Raw genomic sequence first — 24,854 nt, 5'->3', positions numbered from 1 at the left:
TTTTAAAAGAAATTAACTACTTCTGTAGTAACGTTGTTGGAATTTTATTGAATTCTAATGATATAGACAATGTGCATGCTATTTTACCGTCTCCTGCGCATGCATAGTTTTTTTGGGAATGGTTTTGGAATTTCTGATTGATTTTTTTTCTTCTTCAATCTACAACATTCGCTGAAAATATTTTTGGTATGTTATTGTAAAAAGCAGTGTGGTCACTGGATGGAAGGTGAGGAAATGACGCATACTCGTTTTGTTTATACTTGTATTAGTAGAAAAAGGAATAGAAAGGCACATGATACAAAAACGAGCGAGAGAACAATAATAGTTCATATTCGCGCGACTATACAACGGTCGGTCGGTTTTTCACATCATTCGATTGACCGTCGTTGTGTTACCAGCCGTGCCATGACCCGTGCCAAACAGTTCGTAAGTCCACCGTATGGAAAGCTCCTCGAAAGCAGTTTTTAACGGAGGCCGCAGAACTTCAAAATCGATCTACGCTTCCTGACCTCAGCCGTAATGGCCCCCAGGACGCCAGCAAGACCTACCTGGTCGTTTTGTTCACGGATATGGAACGCTAAACTAGTAACCACCATGCCGAAAGACATCAAACTGGCTCGTCGGATCCGCCACGGACCTATTGTGTCTTTCATAATAAAACCAAGCAATGGTCCTTTTTAAGACCAAATTATATTGCAGTAAAAATATTTAAGTGAAATTTTCATTTTGCATTGCATTAAAACAAACCCCCTTCTCTTCTGCCAACTTGGATTATTTTCAATATTGATACTGCGTGATGGCGGCACTGGTCTGCTAGTACATATGTAATAACACCTAATAATATGTAATAATACCTAACAAGTTGGTTAAGTAAGTATGTGTTGTTTCCAAGGAAGTTGTAGTTTAATTTTTAAAAAATATGAAGCGCCAACAAAGGAGAGAGAGAAGGAATATCAAATCAAAACTCTTCAACATTGGTCGCCCTGAGAAGGGCCGGTTCGCGTTTTCTCGACACCGTTTCGCCTGCCAACAAAGAAAAACTTAGTTCTTTTTAGTCTTCTTTTGCAGCAGAATGGCATGAATATTAGGCAACACACCATTCTGGGCAATGGTCACGTCGGAGAGCAATTTGTTCAAATCCGTAATTTCGAATGGCCAGCTGCAGCTAACAGGAGATAATTCTGTTTTTTATTTCCGCGGGCTGCGTTTCCTGCCAGTTTTAATATTCCGGTGGCGAGATGTTCCATTACGGCCACATACGACCCCCGGTTTTGTATACGGTTCAGTTTATGTTCGAAGCCAAATGGGCCAGCCATCGAATGAAACCAGTTTACTTTCATCGTCAAAGGGGTAAAGCTTCGAACAAAAACTGTTCAAAATTTGCAGGATGTAATTAGCGGGAACCAACCAGGAATGAGTTTCAGCCAGATGATTTAAAATCGGTTTTCCCGCATGTGTACGCAAATTTCGAACCGTCGTACAGATGAGTATTTGATCTAAAAAGCTGACCGAAAGTCAAATTTTCAAAAACTGTTATCAAGGGCATTATACTATATCATAATGTTTTCTGGTAATTTCTACATTAGTTGGCACCCATGTTGCATTTATTTGCTCAGGTTTGGCAATACTGTTAGCTGTCAAAGGTTTTTAATTCTGCTTGTCTGAATCAAAGTCGCGCGTTATCAGTTTTATAGAACTCAGATGCAATGAAAAAAAACTTTTCAAAATTGAAAAAATGCTTGTGCCCAATCCGTCCCAGTGAAAACTCTATTAAGTTTAATCTAATGTCATTTTTCATCGAAAAACACCGGGGCCGGGGATTGCACTGGTTTTGCACTTTCTAGCAGAAGTGGGAATGAAACACGTCTAGTGACCTGCTGTTCTGCTGGAAAATGCAACACCAGCGCAATCCACCGCCCTGGGGCTTTTCAATGAAAACCCCATAAATACTACTAGATCGGTGAAGAATATCTTGCGCATAATTACGCCATTTCGAATGTGAGCTTTAGTTTAGTTATCTGGGAAACAAAATGATGGTTTTGTTAAACCAGATCGCTCCAAAGTGCTTCGGCACCAGCTGATTCATTTCGAAACACGAAGTTGAAGCAAAATATGTAGTTCAATTCTGCACGAAAAGAAATCAATTCATTACTGCAAATTGAGAATAGCTTTAGAAAACTATAATGTCTGCCTGCTGGAAGGTTCCATCACACGATGGACGCCCTTTTGAGCGTATGTAACAAAAGAAAAAAAAACTCAAAATCTTAGGGAAACTGTTCTTGTTACTGAATATCAAAGCGAATGTTTAAATAATTTCGGCTAGGTTTTACAATCCTATGTGCGTCGGATATAAAAATATTAATTGATGAAAGAAAAAGATCAAATTTAATTCTTGGTTAATTGTTTCATAGCACTGATAAGAGTTAATTTTTTTATTTCGATTATAGAGGTTTTAACCTTAAGGTCATTCGCCTCTTCGGGTTGAAAAAATCTCTTATGAAAAATTTCTAACCCTATGTGCGGGGTCGGGACTCAAACCCAAGTGCGCTGCGTACAAGGCAATCGGGTTATTTAACTAGGTTGACTAATAGAAACCGACTAAAATCTCAATTATTTTGTTCAAGATGTGTGGTTCGGTGCATGAAATTAGCGGTAATCAATCACGAACTGGTTTTAGTTTGGTGTCGCGAAAGTTTTTTCGGCTCGGTGCATAAAGTTAGCGGTAAACAATCACGATCTGGTTTCGGTCGGGTGTTTAAAATCCGGTTTTTCGTCATGCATGCTACTCTCTAACCACCAGAAATGAAAATAATTTCCTCTGCTAGTAGTAGGTAAGGACACAAATTGATTCATCCACCAGCCGTGTACAGTTCACAAATATTTTCTTCCCGGTATTGTACAGCCCTTTGAGGATAATCTAAATAGCTCAACACAAAATGAAACAAAACTGTAGCGGACCTATATTTGAACTTTCTCATCATTTCAGTGTCCAGTTGGTGCATCATATTGGCTCTGACCGAGATGAGCTGAAACTTTTCTCCATTTTTCCAAGTAGTTTTCGAAAGATTTTTCAAAACAGTTTTTCGTCATTAATGCATGTCATACATACCTCAAAATTGCATACAACATTGTTGAACTTATTATCGACAAATTTCGAAAATTGATTAATTCCATGCAGTATGATATGAAAAGATATGAGCGTTCCAAACCTTACGCGACTTTCATTCCGAAATTTTGAAAAGGGCCTGTTACGCCCTTTTGGCGAGCTCCTCCTAGGTAAACGCGTATCACACCCTGCACCAGCGACGGGATTGTCACCATCAGTTAATTGTAAATCAAATGACCTTTCCGAAGATGGATAAGAGAGAATAGGAGAACTGGAAACCATCGTGAAATACTGTACACGTTTATCATCCAGTCGAATAAGTTCACCCATTGCATTACTTAAAATTATCCTATTGTATTAATTAAAATTATCTACTGCTTAGGCTATAACTAATAGTAATAATAGTAACTAGTGTTCCTAACGGTAATTGTAATGAATTCTATTAGTTTTTAACGAAATATTAATAATTACTTATTCTAAGATTACTGATTGAAGATTGCTCACTAAAATTACAATTAAAACTACTGAACTTAAATCATCCACATCAAAGGTAACTAGGCTAATTTAACTTCATTATCTAAATACTACATTGCTAAAATTCTAGGATCTATTATAAAAGTTATAGACCCATTTGATATTGCGGGAGTTGACATCTGGAAAGTGTTAGCGTATATTTAACGCACTAAACGTAAGTTAAAAAAAGAATTATAGATGATAAAAAAGCTATTGTAAATTTAATGAATTACAGGAAAAATTTAACATCGATCATCAACAATCGTGTTTAAATTTTCGGACCAATTATCTCCGTTGCATGCATTTGCAACACATTAAATTTTTCGTTTAATACCCCGGAATGTCTACCGAGAGTGTAGCGGATCGCAATGGTGAAGCAAAGCGCGATTCAGGAGATATTGGCGCGAAATGCGGAAAATGCAACCAGGAAGGTGGCAACCGCATGTAGACTTGTGTTGAGTGCAAGTTCTGTTACCACTACGAGTGTGTGCAAGTGACCTTCGAAGTGCTGGACGGTCCCTAGATCTATAACGATTGTTTGAAGATGTCTATCGAGTCCAGTAATGCCATTCTCCAGATGAAACTGCAGGAGCAGCGAAAGAAACATCAACAAGAGCAGCAGCGGTTACTGGAACAGCTGCGGCAAGCGTTGAAGCATCAATAGCTGCAACAGCAGTATGGAGAGCACGGTTCTGAATACTTAGCAGCCGCAGAACAGTTGATCAGAAACGAAAACGTCACGAAAATACCTCTAGCAGCCTCTACCCCAGTTAAATCCGGTTCAGTACCTGCATCGAGCCACTTCGATGGTAATCAACGCATACACACCCTGGAGCAAGTAAATCGCGAACTTCGTGAACAGCTAGAGCGCACGCAACGGACACTTATAGGTGAAAACTCGATCTCCCACCAGCAAACTGCTAGGATTGCTCAGTATGAGTTCCCATCAAATCAGTCACAGCAGAACATCCTGGGTACCACGAAGAAGATCACGACGCTACCGCTAAGCACTATAACTGAAAGGACGGAAAAATCCACTCACGGTGGAAGTGCCATTTCGTTGTCATCAAAGGGCACAAACAGATCTGCAAAACTGCGAGAACTCCAGATGAAGGGTCTGATAGAAAGACAAGCACTTGAGAAGAAGCAACTGGAGGAAAAGCTAGCACTTGAACGTTTGCTACTGGAACAGGATACAGAGGATGACTCCAACATCGAATCGAGCACAAATATCCAGAAAATTGACGATTGGCTACGTGAAACGGACAGGACCGCCAGTCACCCACTTCCAATGAACGAAACTGGCTTGCCTGGTTACTCGCAGCCACTAGAGCTCACACCTCCTCGAAATCGCTCCGCAACACTACCGCGCCCTGTGCCGCACGTCCAACCAATTGATACGCTGCTGAATAAAGGTCATTTAGCTGCACGGCACACAGTGAAGGATCTCCCACGATTCGGAGGTGATCCGGAAGATTGGCCACGATTCATAGCAGCGTATGAACGCACTACGAGGATGTGCGGATTTAAAAACGATGAACTTCTAGATCGTTTGGAACGCAGTCTGTATGATCGCGCCCTTAGCTCAGTTAAAAGTTTGCTACTACACCCTGAAAACGTCCCCGTGATTATCGGTAGACTAAGGACTTTATTTGGGCACCCGGAGATCATTGTTGAGACAATGGTAAGACGCGTTCGGGCAATGCCCCAACCGAAAGCTGACCGCATGGAGACAATTATAGATTTTGGTGTTGCAGTGCAAAATCTTTGCGCTACTGCTCAGGCATGTCAGATGGACGAATGTTTGTACAACGTTGCACTGCTACAAGAGCTGGTCGAATGCTTGCCGCCCACAATCAAGGTCAACTGGGCTCTTCATCGCCAACGCAAGAGCACCGTGTCTCTGGCTGACTTCAGCGAATGGTTTGGGAATTTAGTGGAAGCGCTGAGCAAGGTGACAAGGCCACAACCTATAGCCAAATGTCAGCGAAATCAACGGGAACGCAAAGAAGAAGCATACATTCATGTACATTCCGATACTGCACCTGGCAACGTCCCAAAAACGTGCTCTGCGTGTGAAAAAGGCTGTCCTTCTCTGGAAAAATGCGACAGATTTCGCAAAATGTCTCCACAGTCCCGCTGGTCGGTTATCAAGGAGAAGAATATCTGTCGCAAGTGCTTGAAAAAACACTTCAAGGCTTGCGAGACAAATGTACTTTGTGGTAGGAACACACCACCAGCTTCTTCATGATGACAGTAAGCACAAGCTTCCTATCCAAGCTTCGAAGATAAATTCATGCAATGCACACCAGTGTTGTCTCGGAGCAGTCCTGTTCAAGTACGTCAAGATCACTATACATGGAAAAGGAGGAAAGTCACTCGATGTTCATGCCTTCCTCGATAGCGGCTCCACGTGCTCATTGATGGAACACAGTCTTTGGGAAGAACTTGAGCTAGGAGGAGAAAAACACCCATTATGCATCAGTTGGACAGGAGGCCAAGGCCGATATGAGTCAAAGTCGGTCAAATGCACGGTGGACATTTCTGGAAGTAAGAGTGAAAAACGCAATCGTCTGAACAAAGTGCACACTGTTGCGAATCTGCAATTACCTGCACAGACGATGCATATAGATGATCTTTCTAAACATTACAAGCATCTGTCTGACCTGCCCATCGAGTCGTACGAAGGTATCCGTCCAAGAATACTTCTGGGAATGGACAATATTCATCTAGACCAACCGATCGAAGCACGAGAAGGTGGAGAAAATCAACCCGTGGCCACGCTCACGCGGCTAGGATGGATTGTTTACGGCCCGTGTTCGGTTGACGAAAACTTGCCTGGAAACAATGATAAAAGGGAATTCAACTATCATATCTGCCAGTGCGAAACCATGCACAGAGATATGAAACAATATTTCTCTCTAGACAGTCTCGGCATCCAGGCATCCATTGAACTTCTAACGTCCAAAGCTGACGAACGTGCCATTGATCTACTAAGGTCGCATATAGTTCTTGAAGGGAAGCGATATACGACTAGGCTGCTGTGGAAGTTTGACGACTTTCAGCTACCGGAATCAAAAACCATGGCCCTTAATTGATTCCGATGCTTGGAGAAGCGGATGAGTCGTGAACCAGAACTATCAGTTGCCCTTCAAGCAAAAATCCAGGATTATGAGCGGAAAGGTTACATCAGAAAATTAACCGAAGATGAAGAACGAGTTCGAAGAGATCGCGTCTGGTATCTTCCGATTTTTGTTGTTTCTAACGCGAACAAACCAGGAAAACTGCGCATTGTGTGGGACGCCGCTGCAACAGTACGAGGTGTATCATTAAATAGTTTTCTTCTTAAGGGACCCGATCAGCTTTCTTCGCTTCTTCACATTTTGTTTCGTTTTCGAGAGTTTCGTATAGCAGTAACAGGTGACATTCGGGAAATGTTCCACCAAGTTGGAATTCACCGAGATGATCAGCACTGTCAATGCTTCCTGTGGAACAACGGGCACTCCGGTGCAACTCCGCAAGTTTACGTCATGCAGGTGATGACGTTCGGTGCGAGCTGTTCTCCAAGCTGCGCACAGTTCGTAAAGAACACCAATGCGAAGCGATTTGCCAGAGAATTCCCAGTTGCAGTCAACGCTATTGTCCACGACCATTACGTGGACGATATGCTAAGCAGCGTCGAAACCGAGCGGGAAGCGATCGAGTTAGCAATGAACGTTCGAGAGATACACGCACAAGGTGGTTTTGAACTAAGAGGGTGGCGATCGAACTCAAAAAACGTGCAGGCAGCCCTGAGCGAGCAAGAAGTGGACGAAAAGAACCTGAATGTAATTTCGCAGTTTTCAACCGAAAAAGTGTTGGGAATGTGGTGGAACTCATCCAATGACACATTCACCTTCAAACTACCGACTAAACCCGGCGAAGATTTACTTAGTGGTCGATGTGTACCAACGAAGAGAGAGGTTGTTCGTGTGCTGAGCATATTCGATCCATTAGGCCTTCTTGCCAACGTCTTGATGTACCTCAAAATCTTGATCCAGGAGGTCTGGCGTTCAGGCATCGGCTGGGATGACGCTATCACCTCTACGCAACTAGAAAAATGGCGTACCTGGTTGGGAGTCATCGAAAAGGTAGAAACAGTTTCAGTGCCAAGATGTTACCGTCTAACTACTTCGTCCTCAATGCAAACAGATGTGCAGCTACACATTTTCGTCGATGCGAGGGTAAATGGAACCGCTGCGGTAGCATATCTGCGGTTCGAAGAAAATGATAGAATCGAATGCGCTTTTGTCGCAGCAAAAACTCGTGTCGCACCGAACAAGCTAACGTCAATTCCTCGACTCGAACTGCAAGCAGCTGTAATTGGAGTTCGCTTAGCGCGAACAGTAGTAGAGAGCCATCGAATAAATATCAACAAAAGATTGTTCTGGACTGATGCACGTGACGTTCTGTGTTGGTTACACTCCGACCATAGACGATTCAGTCCGTTCGTAGGTTTCCGGGTCGCGGAGATTTTGGAGAACACCGAACTACCTGAATGGCGATGGGTACCGACCAAATTGAATCCTGCAGACGACAGAACGAAGTGGCAGCGAATTCCTAATCTTTCCCCAAACAGCAGATGGATTCGAGGACAGCAATTTATCTGGGAAAAACAGACCGAATGGCCAGAAATGCCGACACACATTGGTACAACATTGGAACAAAAGCATTCTGTTGGACTACATTGCTCTTCTGCCTCAGTCATAGACTGCGAAAAATTTTCAACTTGGATGCGCCTTTTACGTCATACAGCTTGGCTGAAGCGCTACATTAGAAATCTCAAAGCTAAGAGAGATGGAGCACCTCTTTCACTTGGTGAGCTCACCCAAGAAGAACTGTTGGCGGCGGAATCATACCTGCATCGCATAGCTCAGGAGTCAGTCTACCTCGAGGAAATAGCAGTTCTCACCAAAGCAATTAACTATGACGATGCATATAAGTACCGATTACCCAAAAGCAGTCCCATCTACCAACTGTCACCGTATCTCGACAATTTCGATGTGCTGCGAATGCGTGGAAGAACAGGTGCATGTGAATTCACTGAGCCAGGCGCTAGCTGTCCCATTATTCTTCCACGGAATCATCACGTTACGGAACTCATCGTACGATCTGTGCACTGGCGTTACCATCACCTAAACCACGAGACTGTTGTGAACGAGCTTCAGCAGAAGTACAGAATTCCGAAGCTGCGCCGTGTATGCTACAAGATTCGGGTCACTTGTCAAACCTGCAAGAATCGGCTTGCTCGTCCTGATGCTCCTTTCATGGCCGATCTTCCACCAGCAAGGTTAGCTGCGTTCACTAGGCCATTCTCGTATACCGGAGTGGACTACTTCGGTCCGATGTATGTTGCTGTTGGTCGGCGTGTTGAGAAACGCTAGGGAGTGCTCCTCACCTGTTTGGTAACTAGAGCAGTTCACATCGAGATTGCACACTCTCTCAACACCGACTCGTGTATACTGGCACTTCGAAACTTCATGGCACTGCGTGGAACCCCATTGGAGCTGTTTAGTGACCAAGGAACAAACTTTGTCGGCGCTGACCGCGAATTGAAGGAGGCTTACCAGAGAATCGATCAAAATCTATTGTTCAAGGAGTTCACTACATCCAACACCAAATGGTCGTTCATCCCCCCAGGATCACCGCACATGGGAGGCAGCTGAGAAAGGATGGTGCAATCAGTCAAGAAAGTCCTCAATCAGATGAAACTACCCCGCAATCCGACTGACGAAGTGCTCCGAAACACACTATTAGAAATCGCAAACGTCATCAACTCGCGACCCCTTACTTATATTCCCATTGATGACGAGAACTCTCATGCATTGACACCCAATCATTTTTGATTACCTTATCGAGCGGATGCAAACCACTCACGATATTCGATGATAGCCCCGCCGCGCTTAGAAATAATTGGAAGACTTCACAAATTTATGCGAACCACTTTTGGCGAAGATGGGTTCGCAAATATCTACCAACAATCTGTCGTCGAACCAAATGGCATCAACCTACAAGACCAATCCGCGTAGGGGACGTCGTTATCATAGTGGATCCTACCCTGCCACGAAACGTATGGCCTAAAGGCCGAATTGTGGCCATCAGGAACAAAGATGGCCAAGTCCGAAGTGCCACCGTACAAACTAGCATGGGAGTATATGAACGACAAGCTGTTAAACTTGCTGTTCTGGACGTCGGAGTAACAAGTAGTAAGCAGGATTCGACATCCAGCGTACTGGGGGGAGTGTTACGCCCTTTTGGCGAGCTCCTCCTAGGTAAACGCGTATCACACCCTGCACCAGCGACGGGATTGTCACCACCAGTTAATTGTCCATCAAATGACCTTTCCGAAGATGGATAAGAGAGAATAGGAGAACTGGAAACCATCGTGAAATACTGTACACGTTTATCATCCAGTCGAATAAGTTCACCCATTGCATTACTTAAAATTATCCTATTGTATTAATTAAAATTATCTACTGCTTAGGCTATAACTAATAGTAATAATAGTAACTAGTGTTCCTAACGGTAATTGTAATGAATTCTATTAGTTCTTAACGAAATATTAATAATTACTTATTCTAAGATTCGAGTGTGTATCTTCGTCGCGAGCGGTTGACTCTTGTAGAGCTCCCTTCGAGTTGGCTAATTTTCATTATTTTAGGCGCTGTTTACTACCTCCCGGTTATCGAAAGTGTCAATAAGGGTGCAATTTAACGATTATACAGAGTGAAGTGGCTTATAAAAGCATTTTCGACATATTTTTGACTGACGCGAGTGGTGACAGTTTGTGAAAATCGTATTTCGGCAAATGAAAAAATATCTTTTCCTCGCGATACGGGCCGTCGATTCCCGATGCAAGGACAATAAAAGTGCACATTTGGAAACACAGTGTAAATTCTAAAAATAGTGAAAAATGGTTCTTCAGAGAAAAAATTCAATCCCGAAAGTGAAAAACATACGGCAATAATAATCAAATAATTGGCGTTTCACCAGCGACTAACGACTACCAGGCGTCGCCCCAAAATTCTTCGCCCGAAAAATAGGTGGCAAACCAGCCGGTCGGTGCTCAGCTAATTTCGTCCGCGTCCCTTGTCACCTATTTTTTATTGGGTGTTTCATAGGCGGTGCTATCTTTGGAAATGAGCCGCCTTGGATATTCAACTGTTTTTTACATTCTTATTTTTTGCGAATGAGTAGAGGTTTTGATTCTTTAATATTCGGGATTGCAGATATTTTGTCGCATGTAAATTTTGGGTGTTCGTTGATGTGATGGCACTGTAAGGGAACACGTATCTGCCGGTCGGCAAACTTTTCTTTGGACTGAGCAAACTAATTTCTATGTTTGTTTAGGTTTTGTTTTACCAACGGGGGAACTGATCCAAAGAGCATGCAATGTGCTTACGGAAAACACATGGCCTTATTTGAGTGTAATGATGACTTCAATCATGTATAAGGTTTGAGAATTGACAATTCGCGAGAGGGATCGGGGACCGGTAAGCAATTACTTTCAGTTATGTCAGCACGAAGAATAAGTGTTTTGCTGTCATGTTCCTTGGTTAGCTTTTAATTCTATCTCATGCCTCCACGCGAGTCTAAGTCTATTGATGGCATTTGGTCCTTAGACCGGCGACGACTGGGTGCTATCAGCCTTTTTTTGCTTTTGTGAAAGTGAATATGGTAACTTGTGTGAAAGAGTGTGTAAACATCAATCGGTTAAATCGTGTGAAATACTTTACTTTTCGTTGAAAACTTTGTGGGCGCCTATTGCTAATCGAAATATCATTCAGATAAGTATAGTGTGTAGTCATACAGACTATTATTGTTCTGCGATTTTCAGATTTCATTTCGCTGCGGCTGGCTTTATAAGCTTGCCCGCAGTGGAAGACGCAGTGTTATATTGTTCTTTGGTATTGTCCCGCTTCTCCAGCTGTAGTTTAATTTGCCTATAATGAGCGGCCTGTGTGCAAAGTGTACGAGCACGGCGAGTCTCGCCGAAGGCCTTGTTGTATGTCTTTTTTGCGGTAATAAATATCATCAAAAATGTTCCGGGTTAACAAAGGCCATGGTAAATTGGGTGGCTGATAATGCAAGTCTTTGCTACAAGTGTGCGAAGTGTTTATCAGATCAGTCTTCTGGTGTGCAGGATGTCAGTTCGATATCCATTGAGTTGAATAAGAATATGGAACAATTCGCTTCCATTTCTGAGTCTCTCACTGATGCCCGAAAAAACATCGATGCACAGATAAACATCGCAGTAGAAAACGGAATAGAAAAACTGATCAGGTCTTTCAACAACTCTCTCGAGAGTAAATTGGCTAGCTTGGAAAACAGTGTTGCCAAAAAGTTGAAAGATTTGAAAAGTTGTTTAAATGAAAATGTTAAGCGTGAAATTGAATTAGTTGGAATGAACAGAAAGAGGATTTTTAGTAATAGGAAGGTTCATTCTGAATCTGACGGGAATCCCAGTAGAAAACGAAATTTTTTGACGAATAAAGAGATGAACCGATGTTAATTCAAATAGACGATGATGGAAATAATGACGAGGTTTTTGATAAAAATAGTAGAATTACTTACGCGAATGTTTTGTCGGGAACTACTGGGACGAATAAAATTAGAACTAGAAGTCAAACGAAACGTAAGGCTCGCCCGGTCATTGTAATTAAACCAGTCGAGCCGTTGCAATCTAGTGACGACACGAGGAATGAATTAAAAAATAAATTAGATCCAAAGGTGCACAAAATTAGCAACTTTAAAAACGGTAAAGATGGCTCGATTATTGTGGAGTGTGCAACTCGGGATAATATTGAATCGGTGAATGAAATCATTGTAAGCAATCGGGGTGAAAAGTGCTGTTATACCGATACCCGGTAAACCGAATTTGAAAATAATGGGGATGAGTGATCGATACTCTGAGGAAGTTTTCGTTGACTTATTAAAGAATCAGAATGAGGGCATTCCGGTCGATTTTGTTAAAGTTGTTGCCAATTTTGAAAATACACGCTTCAAATATAACAAATACAATGTTATAATTGAAGTTGATAAGAACACTTATAGCGGCCTGATGTCAGCCCGTACGGTGAACATTGGTTGGGATAGGTGTTCTGTTTTAGAGGCCTTTAACGTGCTGCGCTGCTTCAACTGTGGAGAATTTGGGCATAAGAGTACGGGATGCGTTAATAAAGAAACATGCTCCAGATGTAATGGAGCACATGGAGCATCTGAATGCTCGTCAACTGATTTTAAATGTGTAAATTGTATAAAAAAGAATAGTGAACGCAAAATGAATTTGGACGTAAACCATGCGGCATTTAGTAAGCAGTGTTCAGTATATCGGAGACTGCTAGAATCTAAAAAAAGCAACGTTTTGTTGAGTGAATAGCAACTAACAAACGGGAGGCTGTCTGAAATATTATGTTTAAATATAGCTGGGTTGTCTACAAACTTTGTTGCAATGCGACATCTTGTAGAAAACAAACGTCCATTGTTGATTTTTCTATCAGAAACACATATTGTTGATGCTGATGCATTTGATCAGTATGGCATTCCGGGTTATAAAGTTGCTTTTTGCCTATCTCATTCCAGGCATACCGATGGAGTTGCTATTTACGCCAAAGGATCGATTAAATTCAACGTTCGGTTAAACGACGCAGTTGATAATAATTGGTTCTTGGGTATATCAGTTGAAAGAGGCATGCAGATGGGAAACTTTGCAGTAGTATACCATTCTCCTAGTTCTAGCGATCGACGATTTTTAGAAATTTTAGAAAACTGGTGGGAGAATTTCGTTAATTAAGCAAACTTAATGTAATTTCGGGCGATTTCAATATTAATTGGCTCAACGATCAAAATTCGAATCAGTTGAAGCAGTTGGCTGAGTTTTTCAATTTCAAGCAAACGGTTAGTGAGTTTACAAGAATTTCCAGACACAGTAGAACATTGATAGATCACGTGTATTCCAATTTTGACGGGGTTTATTCGTATGTAGAGGCCGATTGTAAAATTTCAGATCATGAGACAATTTCAATTTTACTGGAGAATGAACCAAACCGTGAGGAGGATAAAGTTAAAATTAAGTGCTGGAAAAGATATTCGAAACAAGCCATGTCTCAACTGGTTTCGAGAAGCCTGGATTTTACGGAATTGAATGGAAATTTGGATAACAAGGCAGCTGTTCTAACTAATGTGTTAAAAGAGTGTACAAATAGTTTAGTTTCTCAAAAGTATGTTAATTTAAATAACTCGAACATCTTTTGCGCCTGAAACGTAAAAGGGATAAAAAGTACAAGAAATTTTGCAGAACTAATAGTGAACGTCTTTGGAATGGGTACACACACGCGCGAAATATTTATTCACGAGCTTTGAAAAAGACCAAATGTGAGTACATTCAAAGGAAGATCGATCAACATTAAACCAACAGCAAAGAGTTATGGAAAATCCTAAAGAATTTAATTAAACCTAGACCTAGTTCCTCGCAGTCCATAACTTTTAACGGGGTAGAAGAACAATCTGAGCAAATAATAGCTGAAAAATTGAACAGTTATTTCGTTAGCAGTGTGCAACTGATCTATCAAAGTATTGAGCTGGTCAGTGAACCTGTGGAAATAACACAGCCGATTAATATTTGTAATAATAATTGTTTTACTGAGCATCTCTATAAACTATGCATCCCTATTTGGCCACAACTCACACAACCTCACCATGCATTGCTATAGGGACACCTATTGTTAAGCTAGGCAGGAATGCGTCACTCACCATTTTAGTCATAAATCGATCTTTGTACCACTTGGACGCCAATAAAAAACATATTGATTCTAAACTTAAAACATGGTGTCAGAAGTGGCAGTGATATGATCCCGGTAAAATTTTGTGATCTACGTACACGAATCGTTTATTACGCGAAAGTTTCCCAATTAAGGGCGAGTGAAATTCCTAAAATCCTATAGAAGAACGGAAGATTACGTGAGAAAAACGCATCGAAGATGGCGACCGGATTCGACCTTCGACTGCCACAGCCTCTCGACTGCGCGAATTTAGCCAAAGAATGGCCTCGTTGGAAGCAGGCATTCGGAATTTACTTAAGGGCAAACAATAAAATGTCGGAAAGCGAAGAAAATAAAATCGCCGTTTTCCTATGGCTGATTGGACCTCGCGGTGTCGAAATTTTCAACACATTATACCCAGAAAAAGCAAGTGCCGATAATCTTTTTGGTATTGGTGGCAACGATGAAGATGCTGCCTTCGGTGATGCGGTCGAGAATGTAGTGAATGAACAGGTGCTCACACTTGCAGACGTTATCGCCTCGTTCGACGACTATTGCCTTCCACGTAAGAACATTGCGATGGAGGCATTCAAATTCAACACGATCGCACAAAAGGAGAGACAAACATTCACCGAGTTTGAAACGGAACTTCGCACACAGATACAGTACTGTGAGTTCAAATGCCATCAATGTCAAACGTCTTATTCTGATCGCATGCTACGCGATCGGATAATCATTGGCATACAGGATAAGAAACTGCAAATGAAACTGCTTGATGGACGAGATGACCCGCTGACAAAAATCGTTGAAACCTGTAAGGTGTTCGAAGCGGCTTCGGAGAATAAGCTTATACTTGACCGCAAAGTGAATTCGCTAGAAATAAAACCAGTTGAGTCGCAATTGGACAAGGGACAAAAAGAGATAGCTGTCATCACTCGGAAACATTGTTTCAATTGTGGGAGACCGTTCAACCAAAACCATCGTCGTAGCTGCCCAGCTGTTAATGTGAAATGTTTTGCTTGTGGTGGTGCAGGCCATTTCAGTAAATGCTGCCGTCGTAAGCTGGAAAAGGAGGAAAACAATACGAAGCAACCGATGAAACCCGAACCTTTTAACAAACCGAAGTCAGTGTTAACGGTAAATTGGAGTGACGCAGGTGAGTGTCCTTTCACAGATAAGGTTAGCAATGCATGTGTGAGCGATCCTAACAAAAATATTGATTTGTATAGAATAAATTCAACTGGTCATAGCGGTGGGAGTTCATGGGCATGGCACAAGCTTTACCGTGTAGGTGACATAGAAGTACGATTCAAACTAGACACCGGCGCTGATGTAAATTGTATACCGATCGATGTTGTTAATAAAGTTGGCGTGGCGGTTCAAAATGTAAACAATGCTCATGTTCTCGATTATAGTTCTAATAAAATTAAAATTCATGGGATGGTAAATTTGACTTGCGCCGATCCTGCAAAAGGCTGTATTCACACTGCTCGGTTTTTGGTGGTCGATTCTAATCTCGAGCCTTTGTTGGGTCTGCAGTCTTGCGTTGATTTTGGGTTGATCAGTCGCTTGAGCAGGGTTCAGCTACCCATTTGTGTTCCCAAAGATAAAGCCGAATTTGTTGATAAATACCGTGACATTTTTGAGGGGTTAAGAAAAATCCGTGGCAAGTGTTCGATAGTTCTAAAAGAAAATTCCATACCGACGTTATTCTACAGAAAGCGCATTCCTTTTGCTTTACACGACAGAATTAAAACCGAACTGAAAAAAATGGAGGAACAAGGAATTATTGCATACGTTGACTATCCTACTGATTGGGTCAGTAACATGCAAGTGGTGGAAAAACCTAACGGTGCATTACGAATTTGTCTTGATCCGAAAGCATTAAACTCATGCATCAAACGTGAACATTATCTAATCCCTACACAGCAGGATTTGTTTAGTCGTCTCTCGGGTAAACAAGTTTTTACAGTGCTCGACTTAAGTAGTGGTTTTTGGCAAATGGAACTGGACCGAGAAAGTTTTGACTTGACTACATTTATGACTCCATTTGGACGCTATCGCTGGACCCGTGTTCCGTTTGGACTCAACAATGCCCCGGAAATGTTCCAGCGTAGGATGGTGCAGATTTTTGGGGATATTTCGGGTGTGGAGATATACTTCGATGATATGGCTATTGCTGGAACTGATGAAGCTGAACATGACGATATTTTATCGCAAGTTATTCAACGTGCTCGGGAAAATAACATAAAATTCAACATGAATAAGTTGCAGTTTCGTACGAATCGTGTTAAATTTATGGGAAACATGATTGGCAATGGGGAAGTACATCCTTTGGAGAAAGATGTGAAGGCAATCACCGAAATGCAAAGGCCGAAGAATGTTGCGGATGTTACACGATTCCTGGGTCTATGCAAGTATTTAGCTAAATTCATTCCGAATCTTTCCCAGCGAACATCGAATCTCCGTAAGCTGACTCATAGTGGCGTTGCGTGGGATTGGGGTGAAATACACGAACAAGAGATGACTGATCTTTTGACGACGATTTCCAAAGAACCAGGTCTGGCTATTTACGATCCAAAAAAACCATGCACTATTCAGACAGATAGTTCAAAAGATGGCTTGGGTTGTGTCTTACTGCAAGATCATGGTCCTGTAGCGTTTGCATCGAGAACGTTAACCAAGAGTGAGCAGCGATGGGCCCAAATTGAGAAAGAATTACTGGCGGTAGTATTCGCGTGCAATAGGTTTCATTTCTTCATTTACGGTCGAGAGTTTGTGGTTCAGTCAGATCATAAACCGCTTGAAACTTTGATCAAAAGAAATATTGATGATGTAACGCCTCGTCTTCAGCGCATGATTCTAATACTGCTCAAATATCCCGGGCTGTCTCTGGTGTATACTCCGGGTAAGAATTTGTTGGTAGCCGATTGTCTCTCGAGAGCTGCTCTTCCGGAAACGGGTGAAGTTCAAGAAGATCTAGAGTATGCTGTTCATGCTCTTGTTAAAAAGGCTTGTATGTCCCAGGACAACTTCAACTTGTACATAGAAAGACTGAATCAAGATGAACGTTATTTGCGCATTATTAAATACGTTGAAAGTGGATGGCCGCCATACCACAAACTGGACGATTTGAGCCAGCTGTTCCATAAGTATCGTGAAGAGCTTGATTTTGAAAATGGGCTTCTCTTCAAAGATCACCGCTTGGTAATTTCTACAGGACTGCAGAAAACTATATGTCAGTGGCTGCACGCACCGCACTTGGGAACTGAGAAGACTTTATCTCGAGCGAGAGTACAATTTTTTTGGCCTGGAATGACCAATAACATAAAGGAAATAACCACGAACTGTTTGGTATGCGAGAAATTTCGGCGAAACAACCAAAAGGAGCCACTCGTTCAGGATCCATCGCCTGAATATCCATTCCATCGTGTTTCGACGGACATCTATGAATATGGTGGTCGTGACTGGTTAGTCCTTATCGATGCATATTCTGGATTCATCTGTTCTGATCGGCTGGAAGATAAAACAATACGCAGTGTTTGAAAACTGTTCGATCGATTTTTTAATTGTTTTGGTTACCCAACAATTATCCGTAGTGATAATGTGCCTTTTAATTCTCGGGAGTGTGAAAGATACGCAAACCTAAACAATATTACGTTTGAATTTTCAAGTCCACGATATCCCCAAAGCAATGGACTCGCGGAGAAAAGTGTGGCGATTTCCAAAAACATTTTGAAACGGTGCTTTGAAACAGGAGAAGTTGAGCAGTTCCAGTACCGTTTGCTCGAATACAACACGACACCAGTTGCTAGCATGCAATTGTCGCCCAGCCAGCTATTCTTCGGAAGACTTGTGAAGACTCGCTTGCCTATTGAGGAAAGCTTATTGAAAAGGAACACCCTGGATGAGAACGATGTGCAACAGAAAATTTTGAAAAAGCGTGCTATTCAGAAAGGCTACTATGATCGTAATGCAAAACAATTACCAGTTTTGAAACCCAGTGAAAGAGTTCTCTTCAGAAAGAACGCGCGAGAATGGCATTATGGTTCAGTTGTTCGAGACGTTAATGGTCGTTCTTATGTAATTCGAGATACTTTTGGTAATCATTTCCGTCGGAACCGAAAATTCATGACACGTACCATCAATAACGAGGCTGACCCCAGTGAAATTCTGCTTGAAGATCATGCTGCAAAATATTTCATAAATCAAAATCCACCCAGGGTTGTAAGTCAACCTGTTGACAGAGTTCAACCTGAAAGTCCGTCCTGTCACATTCGTCTCGGTATAAATCAAGCGCCAGAAACGTCGTCTACTGAAAGTAGTCCATCAAGTGTAGGTTCGTCCCCTGTGCATGTAAATACACCTACGGTTGAAAGTCCTCTTATAGCTTCACGGCGGATTAAGCGTGAACCCATTGATCCATTGTCGGAACAGGAAGTGAAATATCATGAACCCCGCTACGAAAGCTGTCCCTCGCCTTTGCTTGAAGCTGAACCTGAGCGTGAATTGCTCGAATCACAAGGCTCACATGCAACCCGTAGTGGTCGCATGATTGTTAGACCAGATCGTTTTGGACAATGGCTATACTAATTTGTTCAAGAAGAAAGCGTGTAATAATAATTGTTTTACTGAGCATCTCTATAAACTATGCATCCCTATTTGGCCACAACTCACACAACCTCACCATGCATTGCTATAGGGACACCTATTGTTAAGCTAGGCAGGAATGCGTCACTCACCATTTTAGTCATAAATCGATCTTTGTACCACTTGGACGCCAATAAAAAACATATTGATTCTAAACTTAAAACAATATTAACTGTAGATTTGATGGATTTCACCCAATCACTTTTGAACAATTGAAAGATATTTGTTTTTCTTTGGGAAAATCGGCTGGTATCGATAATGTAAACGCAAAAGTGATACAGGATTGCTTTCATGTCATCGGACACGATCTGCTGGACCTTGTAAATGAATCGCTACAAACTGGGCACGTGCCGACAGTTTGGAAGGAATCACTTGTGATTCCTATTCCCAAAGTTACTGGGACGGATAAAGCCGAAGAGTACCGCCCCATTAACATGTTGCACACATTAGAGAAAATTTTAGAACTTGTTGTTAAGGGCCAGCTGATGAATTATTTGAATAATAATAATTTGCTAATTCCGGAGCAATCGGGATACCGAGAGGGACACTCTAGCGAAACCGCTTTTAATCTAGTGTTAGCAAAATGGAAAGAGAAAATCGAGGTTAAAGAGACTATGTTTGCTGTATTTTTGGATCTGAAACGCGCTTTTGAGACAATTTCGAGACCGTTACTTTTGAAAACTTTAGAGCGATTTGGTATCGGAGGGATAGCACATAAGTGGTTTGAAAACTATTTATGTGATAGAACTCAGAAAACTAGTTTCAACGAGTTTGTATCTAGTCCTCTCGGCAATCCTCTTGGAGTGCCGCAAGGTAGTGTCTTAGGTCCTATTTTATTTATAATGTATATAAATGACATGAGGCGAGTTTTACGATTTTGTGACTTAAATTTGTTTGCTGACGACACTGTTCTGTTCATTGCAGCTAAGGATATAGATGAAGCCGTGGCACATTTGAACGAAGATTTGCATTCCCTTGCTCGTTGGTTAAAATTTAAACAATTAAAGTTAAATGTTGCTAAAACTAAATATATGATCATCTCTTCGGCTAATACTAGGCCTGACGTTAACGTTGAAATAAATGGTGAGACTATTGATCGCGTTAGTGAATTAAAATATCTTGGAATAATCGTTGATGACAAGTTAACCTTTAAGTCTCACATCGACAATGTCATCAAAAAGATTGCTAAAAAGTGTGCTATATTGTGTCGTCTGAAAAATGATTTAACAATTAGTAGTAAAATTTTATTATATAAATCTATTGTTTCACCACATATTGACTTCTGCCCATCCATTTTGTTTCTTGCCAATCAAACACAAATATTGAGGTTACAGCGATTGCAAAATAGAATCATGCGATTAATTTTAAAATGTAACAGATACACTTCCTCTAGTTTCATGGTAAGCGCATTACAATGGCTCTCTGTGAAGCAAAGAATTTATTACTTATCAATGGTGTTCATTTTTAAAATTATTAATGGAATGCTGCCTCGATATTTGTGTGATCGAATTGAAAGAGGAAGTGATGTGCATAGGTACAACACTAGAAACGCGTCGGATGCAAGAACACCAAACTTTTTATTTAGTAGATCACAGAACTCCTTGTTGTACAAAGGAATAAGTTTTTTCAATTCGATGCCTAGGCATATTAAACGTGCAGCAACATTAGCGGAGTTCAAAACACTATGTATTTCACACGTAAAATCTGCTTTGTAGACAGATTTTTTGAATTTTTATATTTTGGAGTTATTTGAATAACTATGTAATACCACGAAGAGTGTATTTTTTTTCTCTTCTATTATTTGCATTTAGTCACACTAAGTTATTATATTCGCTATGATGATGATGGATTTTTGTTACTTCTTTATTAAAGTTATTAAAAATAATGAGATGTCTACAAAAGTCTGAGCCACGCGCGCGCTAAGCAGATAGACACTAACTTGAAATCGAACATGGTGACCAGCACTAAAAGCTCATCGGGTTGAATCGAAGCTTTTAGACTTTTGTTGTGATCAGGGTCTGATTTGATGATGGAGTTGTGTTGACTTTGCTCGACAATAGAGTTAATTTCGGTTATTGCTGCGATAGTGGTAATAACGGAGTTAGCTCGTTGAGTATGGCTTGATGACTCCTTCTGATAACTACTAGATATCGGGTTCAATTCCTGATCAATCAAGGATATTCTCGGATAGGAGTATCCCTTGATTGCCTTGGGTTAATGGTAGGAAACTTTCAATAAAAGGGTCTGATGTGGATGATATAACTCGACCGGACTCTGCACTGCCACTAGGCTCGTCACTGCTCACCTTAGCAGGTGGTAGTACCGATGTCTTGGTCAGGCGGGAGGAGTCTTACAGAGAATTATCGGAAATGGAAGCTATTGAGTTCAATTCCCGATTCTATTAAGTATCTTCCCGGAATGGAAATTTTCTTGATGGACCCTGGTTGTTTGCGGAATATTCGAAATGTATCTGGTTACGTTCTTTTGAAGGAAAGGCTATGTCTGCAAATTGAACCAGTCCGTTTCTTTTTGTTAACTGGTTTTGTTATGGATCAAAATATTAATTATCTTTTAGATAAATCGTTCAGCTCACACCTTTGTGGGGGTATGAGGTGGGACCATCATCATTCTGCCAATAGTAGCAGAATGAGAGGGTGCGAACAGATCTAGCGGAGAAAACAATACCGTAAAAATGAATAGTTGTTGGGAAATAAGCTCCAATAAGACTTTAATTTGACTAGTATCGATGATCGCGGGTCAATACGTACTGAAAATCGTCTGTTTTAATGAATCCAATTTCAAGTTCCGTTATTGATAACAAGCCCGTGTATCAGGTTAACGATCCTCTGTATTTTCCTTTAATGTTCGATATAATCGTTCGTATACGTGTATTTCACAAACAATCCGATATTAGAAATAGCAAATACTTTCGTTGATTTATAACATCTCGAGCTATCATAACTCTTTGTCTGTATAACGTGTTATCACTCAGTAGTTTGCAACCCAAAAATATATCGTGGAGAAGGTATAGCGAAATTAGTCTAAATAATGTCGCAATAAATAGTGATCCGGCCCATTACGCAGATAAGATTAGCTTTTCTAGGCAATACTCCCACGATCGGCTGTGTGGAATTGAAATTGCTTTTGTTTTGAAAACATAGGATACTCTCGGTAGCCGGCTACCCAGAGTTCAAAAAGAACCAAAAACTAAACAAGATCTTCAGCGATCGTGTTCTCGAAAACTTACTAAACTGCTACCTAATAAACTATGTACAGGTCGCATCGCTTGCATGGAGCGAATCCTAGAACACCAACTTCGCGACACCTATGAAAGAGTCTGATGAACCTTCTGTATAAGATTCCTCATTTTATTCAAGGGATCGCCGGGTAAAATAAGCACCGACACGATAGAAACCACGAAAAAATTCGTCGCGTGATTGAATATTATTACGAAATACAAGCCTTATAGCCGGCTATCCGGAGTTTAAGTTGCTTATTTTGCTAATCGTATTAATACAACAAATGTTGAATTTCCCAAATTCTCGGCAGCCGGCTGCCCAGAGCAATTATTACATGATAACGCTATTGGCACACTTACTAACAACTCTCCCATTCCCGTGATACATGTGGAGATGTAGAGGATTCCTCGGTCTCTAGTAGCAACATGTATCGGACTAACATTCCTTCCTTTCCCAGAAGATCTGCATTCGGACGTGGCCGGTGTCGGTATTGATCAGCATGCAGGGATCAGAATAGATTGTACAATGTGGCTCATCATGTTATTCCCAAGCATGTTGTTCCAATGAACATTTTGCAACCTAATTTGGTTCTGGTCAAGAACGGAGTAGCAACTACGGGCGATCTCTTATGCTTATGCTTAAATATTAATAATTACTTATTCTAAGATTACTGATTGAAGATTGCTCACTAAAATTACAATTAAAACTACTGAACTTAAATCATCCACATCAAAGGTAACTAGGCTAATTTAACTACATTATCTTAATACTGCATTGCTAAAATTCTAGGATCTATTATAAAAGTTATAGACCCATTTGATATTGCGGGAGTTGACATCTGGAAAGTGTTAACGTATATTTAACGCACTAAACGTAAGTTAAAAAAAGAATTGTAGATGATAAAAAAGCTATTGTAAATTTAATGAATTACAGGAAAAATTTAACATCGATCATCAAAAATCGTGTTTAAATTTTCGGACCAATTATCTCCGTTGCATGCATTTGCAACAGGGCCCGTTTATTGAAAGATAATTCGTTAGTCACGACAATAACGGAACGGCACTTCATAGTATAATGGGTTCAGCCGCGGTACAATTTTCGAAAAAGCACACTTTTATTGGCCTACTTTGGGGTCCTAGAAATAATGTCACTATTGAGTTACCCCTGTTCTTTGGAATGCACAGGGGTCCAGAATGTAAATTTAGCAGGAATTTTATCTTTTTGCTAAAATTAAATGATTTAGCCTTACAATATGTTTGGCAAAGTTCTTGTACTTTACAAGCTCATTATTTTGGTTTAAAAAGAAGCTAGGGTGGTTCTAAGTTGTAGAATAGCACATTTTAGACAAATTTGCTGAAAACACGCAAGCTCTAGCTTTTACTCTTTCTATTGCCCGACAAATCAAAATGTAAGCTTTAGGGTGTTCCTTAAAACGGTTTTATTTCTATAAAAAGTTTTCATTTTACGCTAAAGTACCCTTTAGACAAGGGTGCAAGATTATTTAAGGTTCATAATTTTCATTAAAACACCAACTACCAAAAATTATTCGTTTGAAAGTTATGAGAATTTTATATAAAAAAATATAAATTTTTCAAGTAGCATTGTCTTCGATTAGGACACTTAACATTAAATACCGTTGTTGTCATATGATATAGTATTCTTTGTAGTATAGATTGCAAAAAATAGCAAATACGATATTTTTACGTCTTGCAATATTTATTCATAAAACAGTTTATTTTTAATAAAAAGTATATATAACTTTCTAACGAGAGATGCAAGAGGTTCGGTACATTGAGACAAAATCCAAGCCTTCAAAATATCTGAAAGTATTTCTAACGTGATCTTAATGAAAAATTAAAACTGCAACAGTTATATAAAGAAAACCATTTTTAAGACACACCCTATTTTTTTGATAAATTTCTCGTAAAATGAAAAGTACACGACATAGAGTTCCAGTGTCTTTGACAAAGTTTTTTTAAAATTTTATTTTCTATGAAGCTCCATCTCGAACCATTAAAAAGTTAATTTTATGATTTTAAAAAATTAGAACCACCCACATCAAAACGCTAGCTTCTATTATTCAAAAGATATAAGTACTTATAATTTCAAAAATAGATTTTTTGTGATCAACTTTATGAACTTTTAGAAAATAACGTATTCGTTATTTTTTGCTCAATTACTACTCTAGTAATGACCTCAGTTATACTTGAAAAACAATTATTATTTGTTTGCCCCAATGAGTGATATTGTTATTGTTGGCGAAAAAGTATTCATAACTCTTCAGTATAAATAGTTAGATATGTGGTGCCATGAAACAAGTTATTTGCCTTAAAACAATCTTAAAGTTATCTGAAGACTACTTCACTTTTAAATCAATACCGCAAAAGTTATTTGAATAAAACAGTTTTTGTGAGAAACACTAAGAAACACCCTAACCTTCAATTTTCAAATAAAAATATAGGCTGTAAAATTAATAGTATGACAGGTAGAACTCACATGTCTTCAGCAAACTTTTCCAAAATTTGCCGTTCTACAACTTCGTTGAAG

At 40.4% G+C, this 24,854-nt stretch overlaps 2 protein-coding genes across 2 annotated transcripts; both read left to right on the top strand.

The window, feature by feature from the left end:
- The first annotated feature begins 7,053 nt into the window (after positions 1–7,053).
- Positions 7,054–9,324, top strand: LOC131680095 (uncharacterized). The gene is made up of 2 exons (XM_058960817.1): positions 7,054–9,005; positions 9,072–9,324. The coding sequence occupies exons 1-2, from the start codon at positions 7,054–7,056 to the stop codon at positions 9,322–9,324; spliced, it is 2,205 nt and encodes a 734-aa protein (XP_058816800.1).
- A 5,313-nt stretch (positions 9,325–14,637) lies between these two features.
- Positions 14,638–19,011, top strand: LOC131680094 (uncharacterized). Its single transcript, XM_058960816.1, has 2 exons — positions 14,638–17,888; positions 18,642–19,011. The coding sequence occupies exons 1-2, from the start codon at positions 14,638–14,640 to the stop codon at positions 19,009–19,011; spliced, it is 3,621 nt and encodes a 1,206-aa protein (XP_058816799.1).
- The last annotated feature ends 5,843 nt before the right edge of the window (positions 19,012–24,854 follow it).

This window comes from Topomyia yanbarensis, chromosome 2 (genome assembly GCF_030247195.1).
Source record: "Topomyia yanbarensis strain Yona2022 chromosome 2, ASM3024719v1, whole genome shotgun sequence".
NCBI classification, from domain to species: domain Eukaryota; kingdom Metazoa; phylum Arthropoda; class Insecta; order Diptera; family Culicidae; genus Topomyia; species Topomyia yanbarensis.
Note: the sequence above shows the minus strand (reverse complement) of the source record. Positions and strands in the feature narration are given on the sequence as shown.

Excerpts from the sequence above, each read along its gene's own strand:
- LOC131680095 (XM_058960817.1), top strand. The coding sequence starts at position 7,054 with ATGTTCCACCAAGTTGGAATTCACCGAGATGATCAGCACTGTCAATGC. Across the intron at positions 9,006-9,071 it reads GTGGACTACTTCGGTCCGAT|AGCAGTTCACATCGAGATTG; the intron begins GTATGTTGCTGT and ends TTTGGTAACTAG.
- LOC131680094 (XM_058960816.1), top strand. The coding sequence starts at position 14,638 with ATGGCGACCGGATTCGACCTTCGACTGCCACAGCCTCTCGACTGCGCG. Across the intron at positions 17,889-18,641 it reads GAATATGGTGGTCGTGACTG|GGTTGTAAGTCAACCTGTTG; the intron begins GTTAGTCCTTAT and ends AAATCCACCCAG.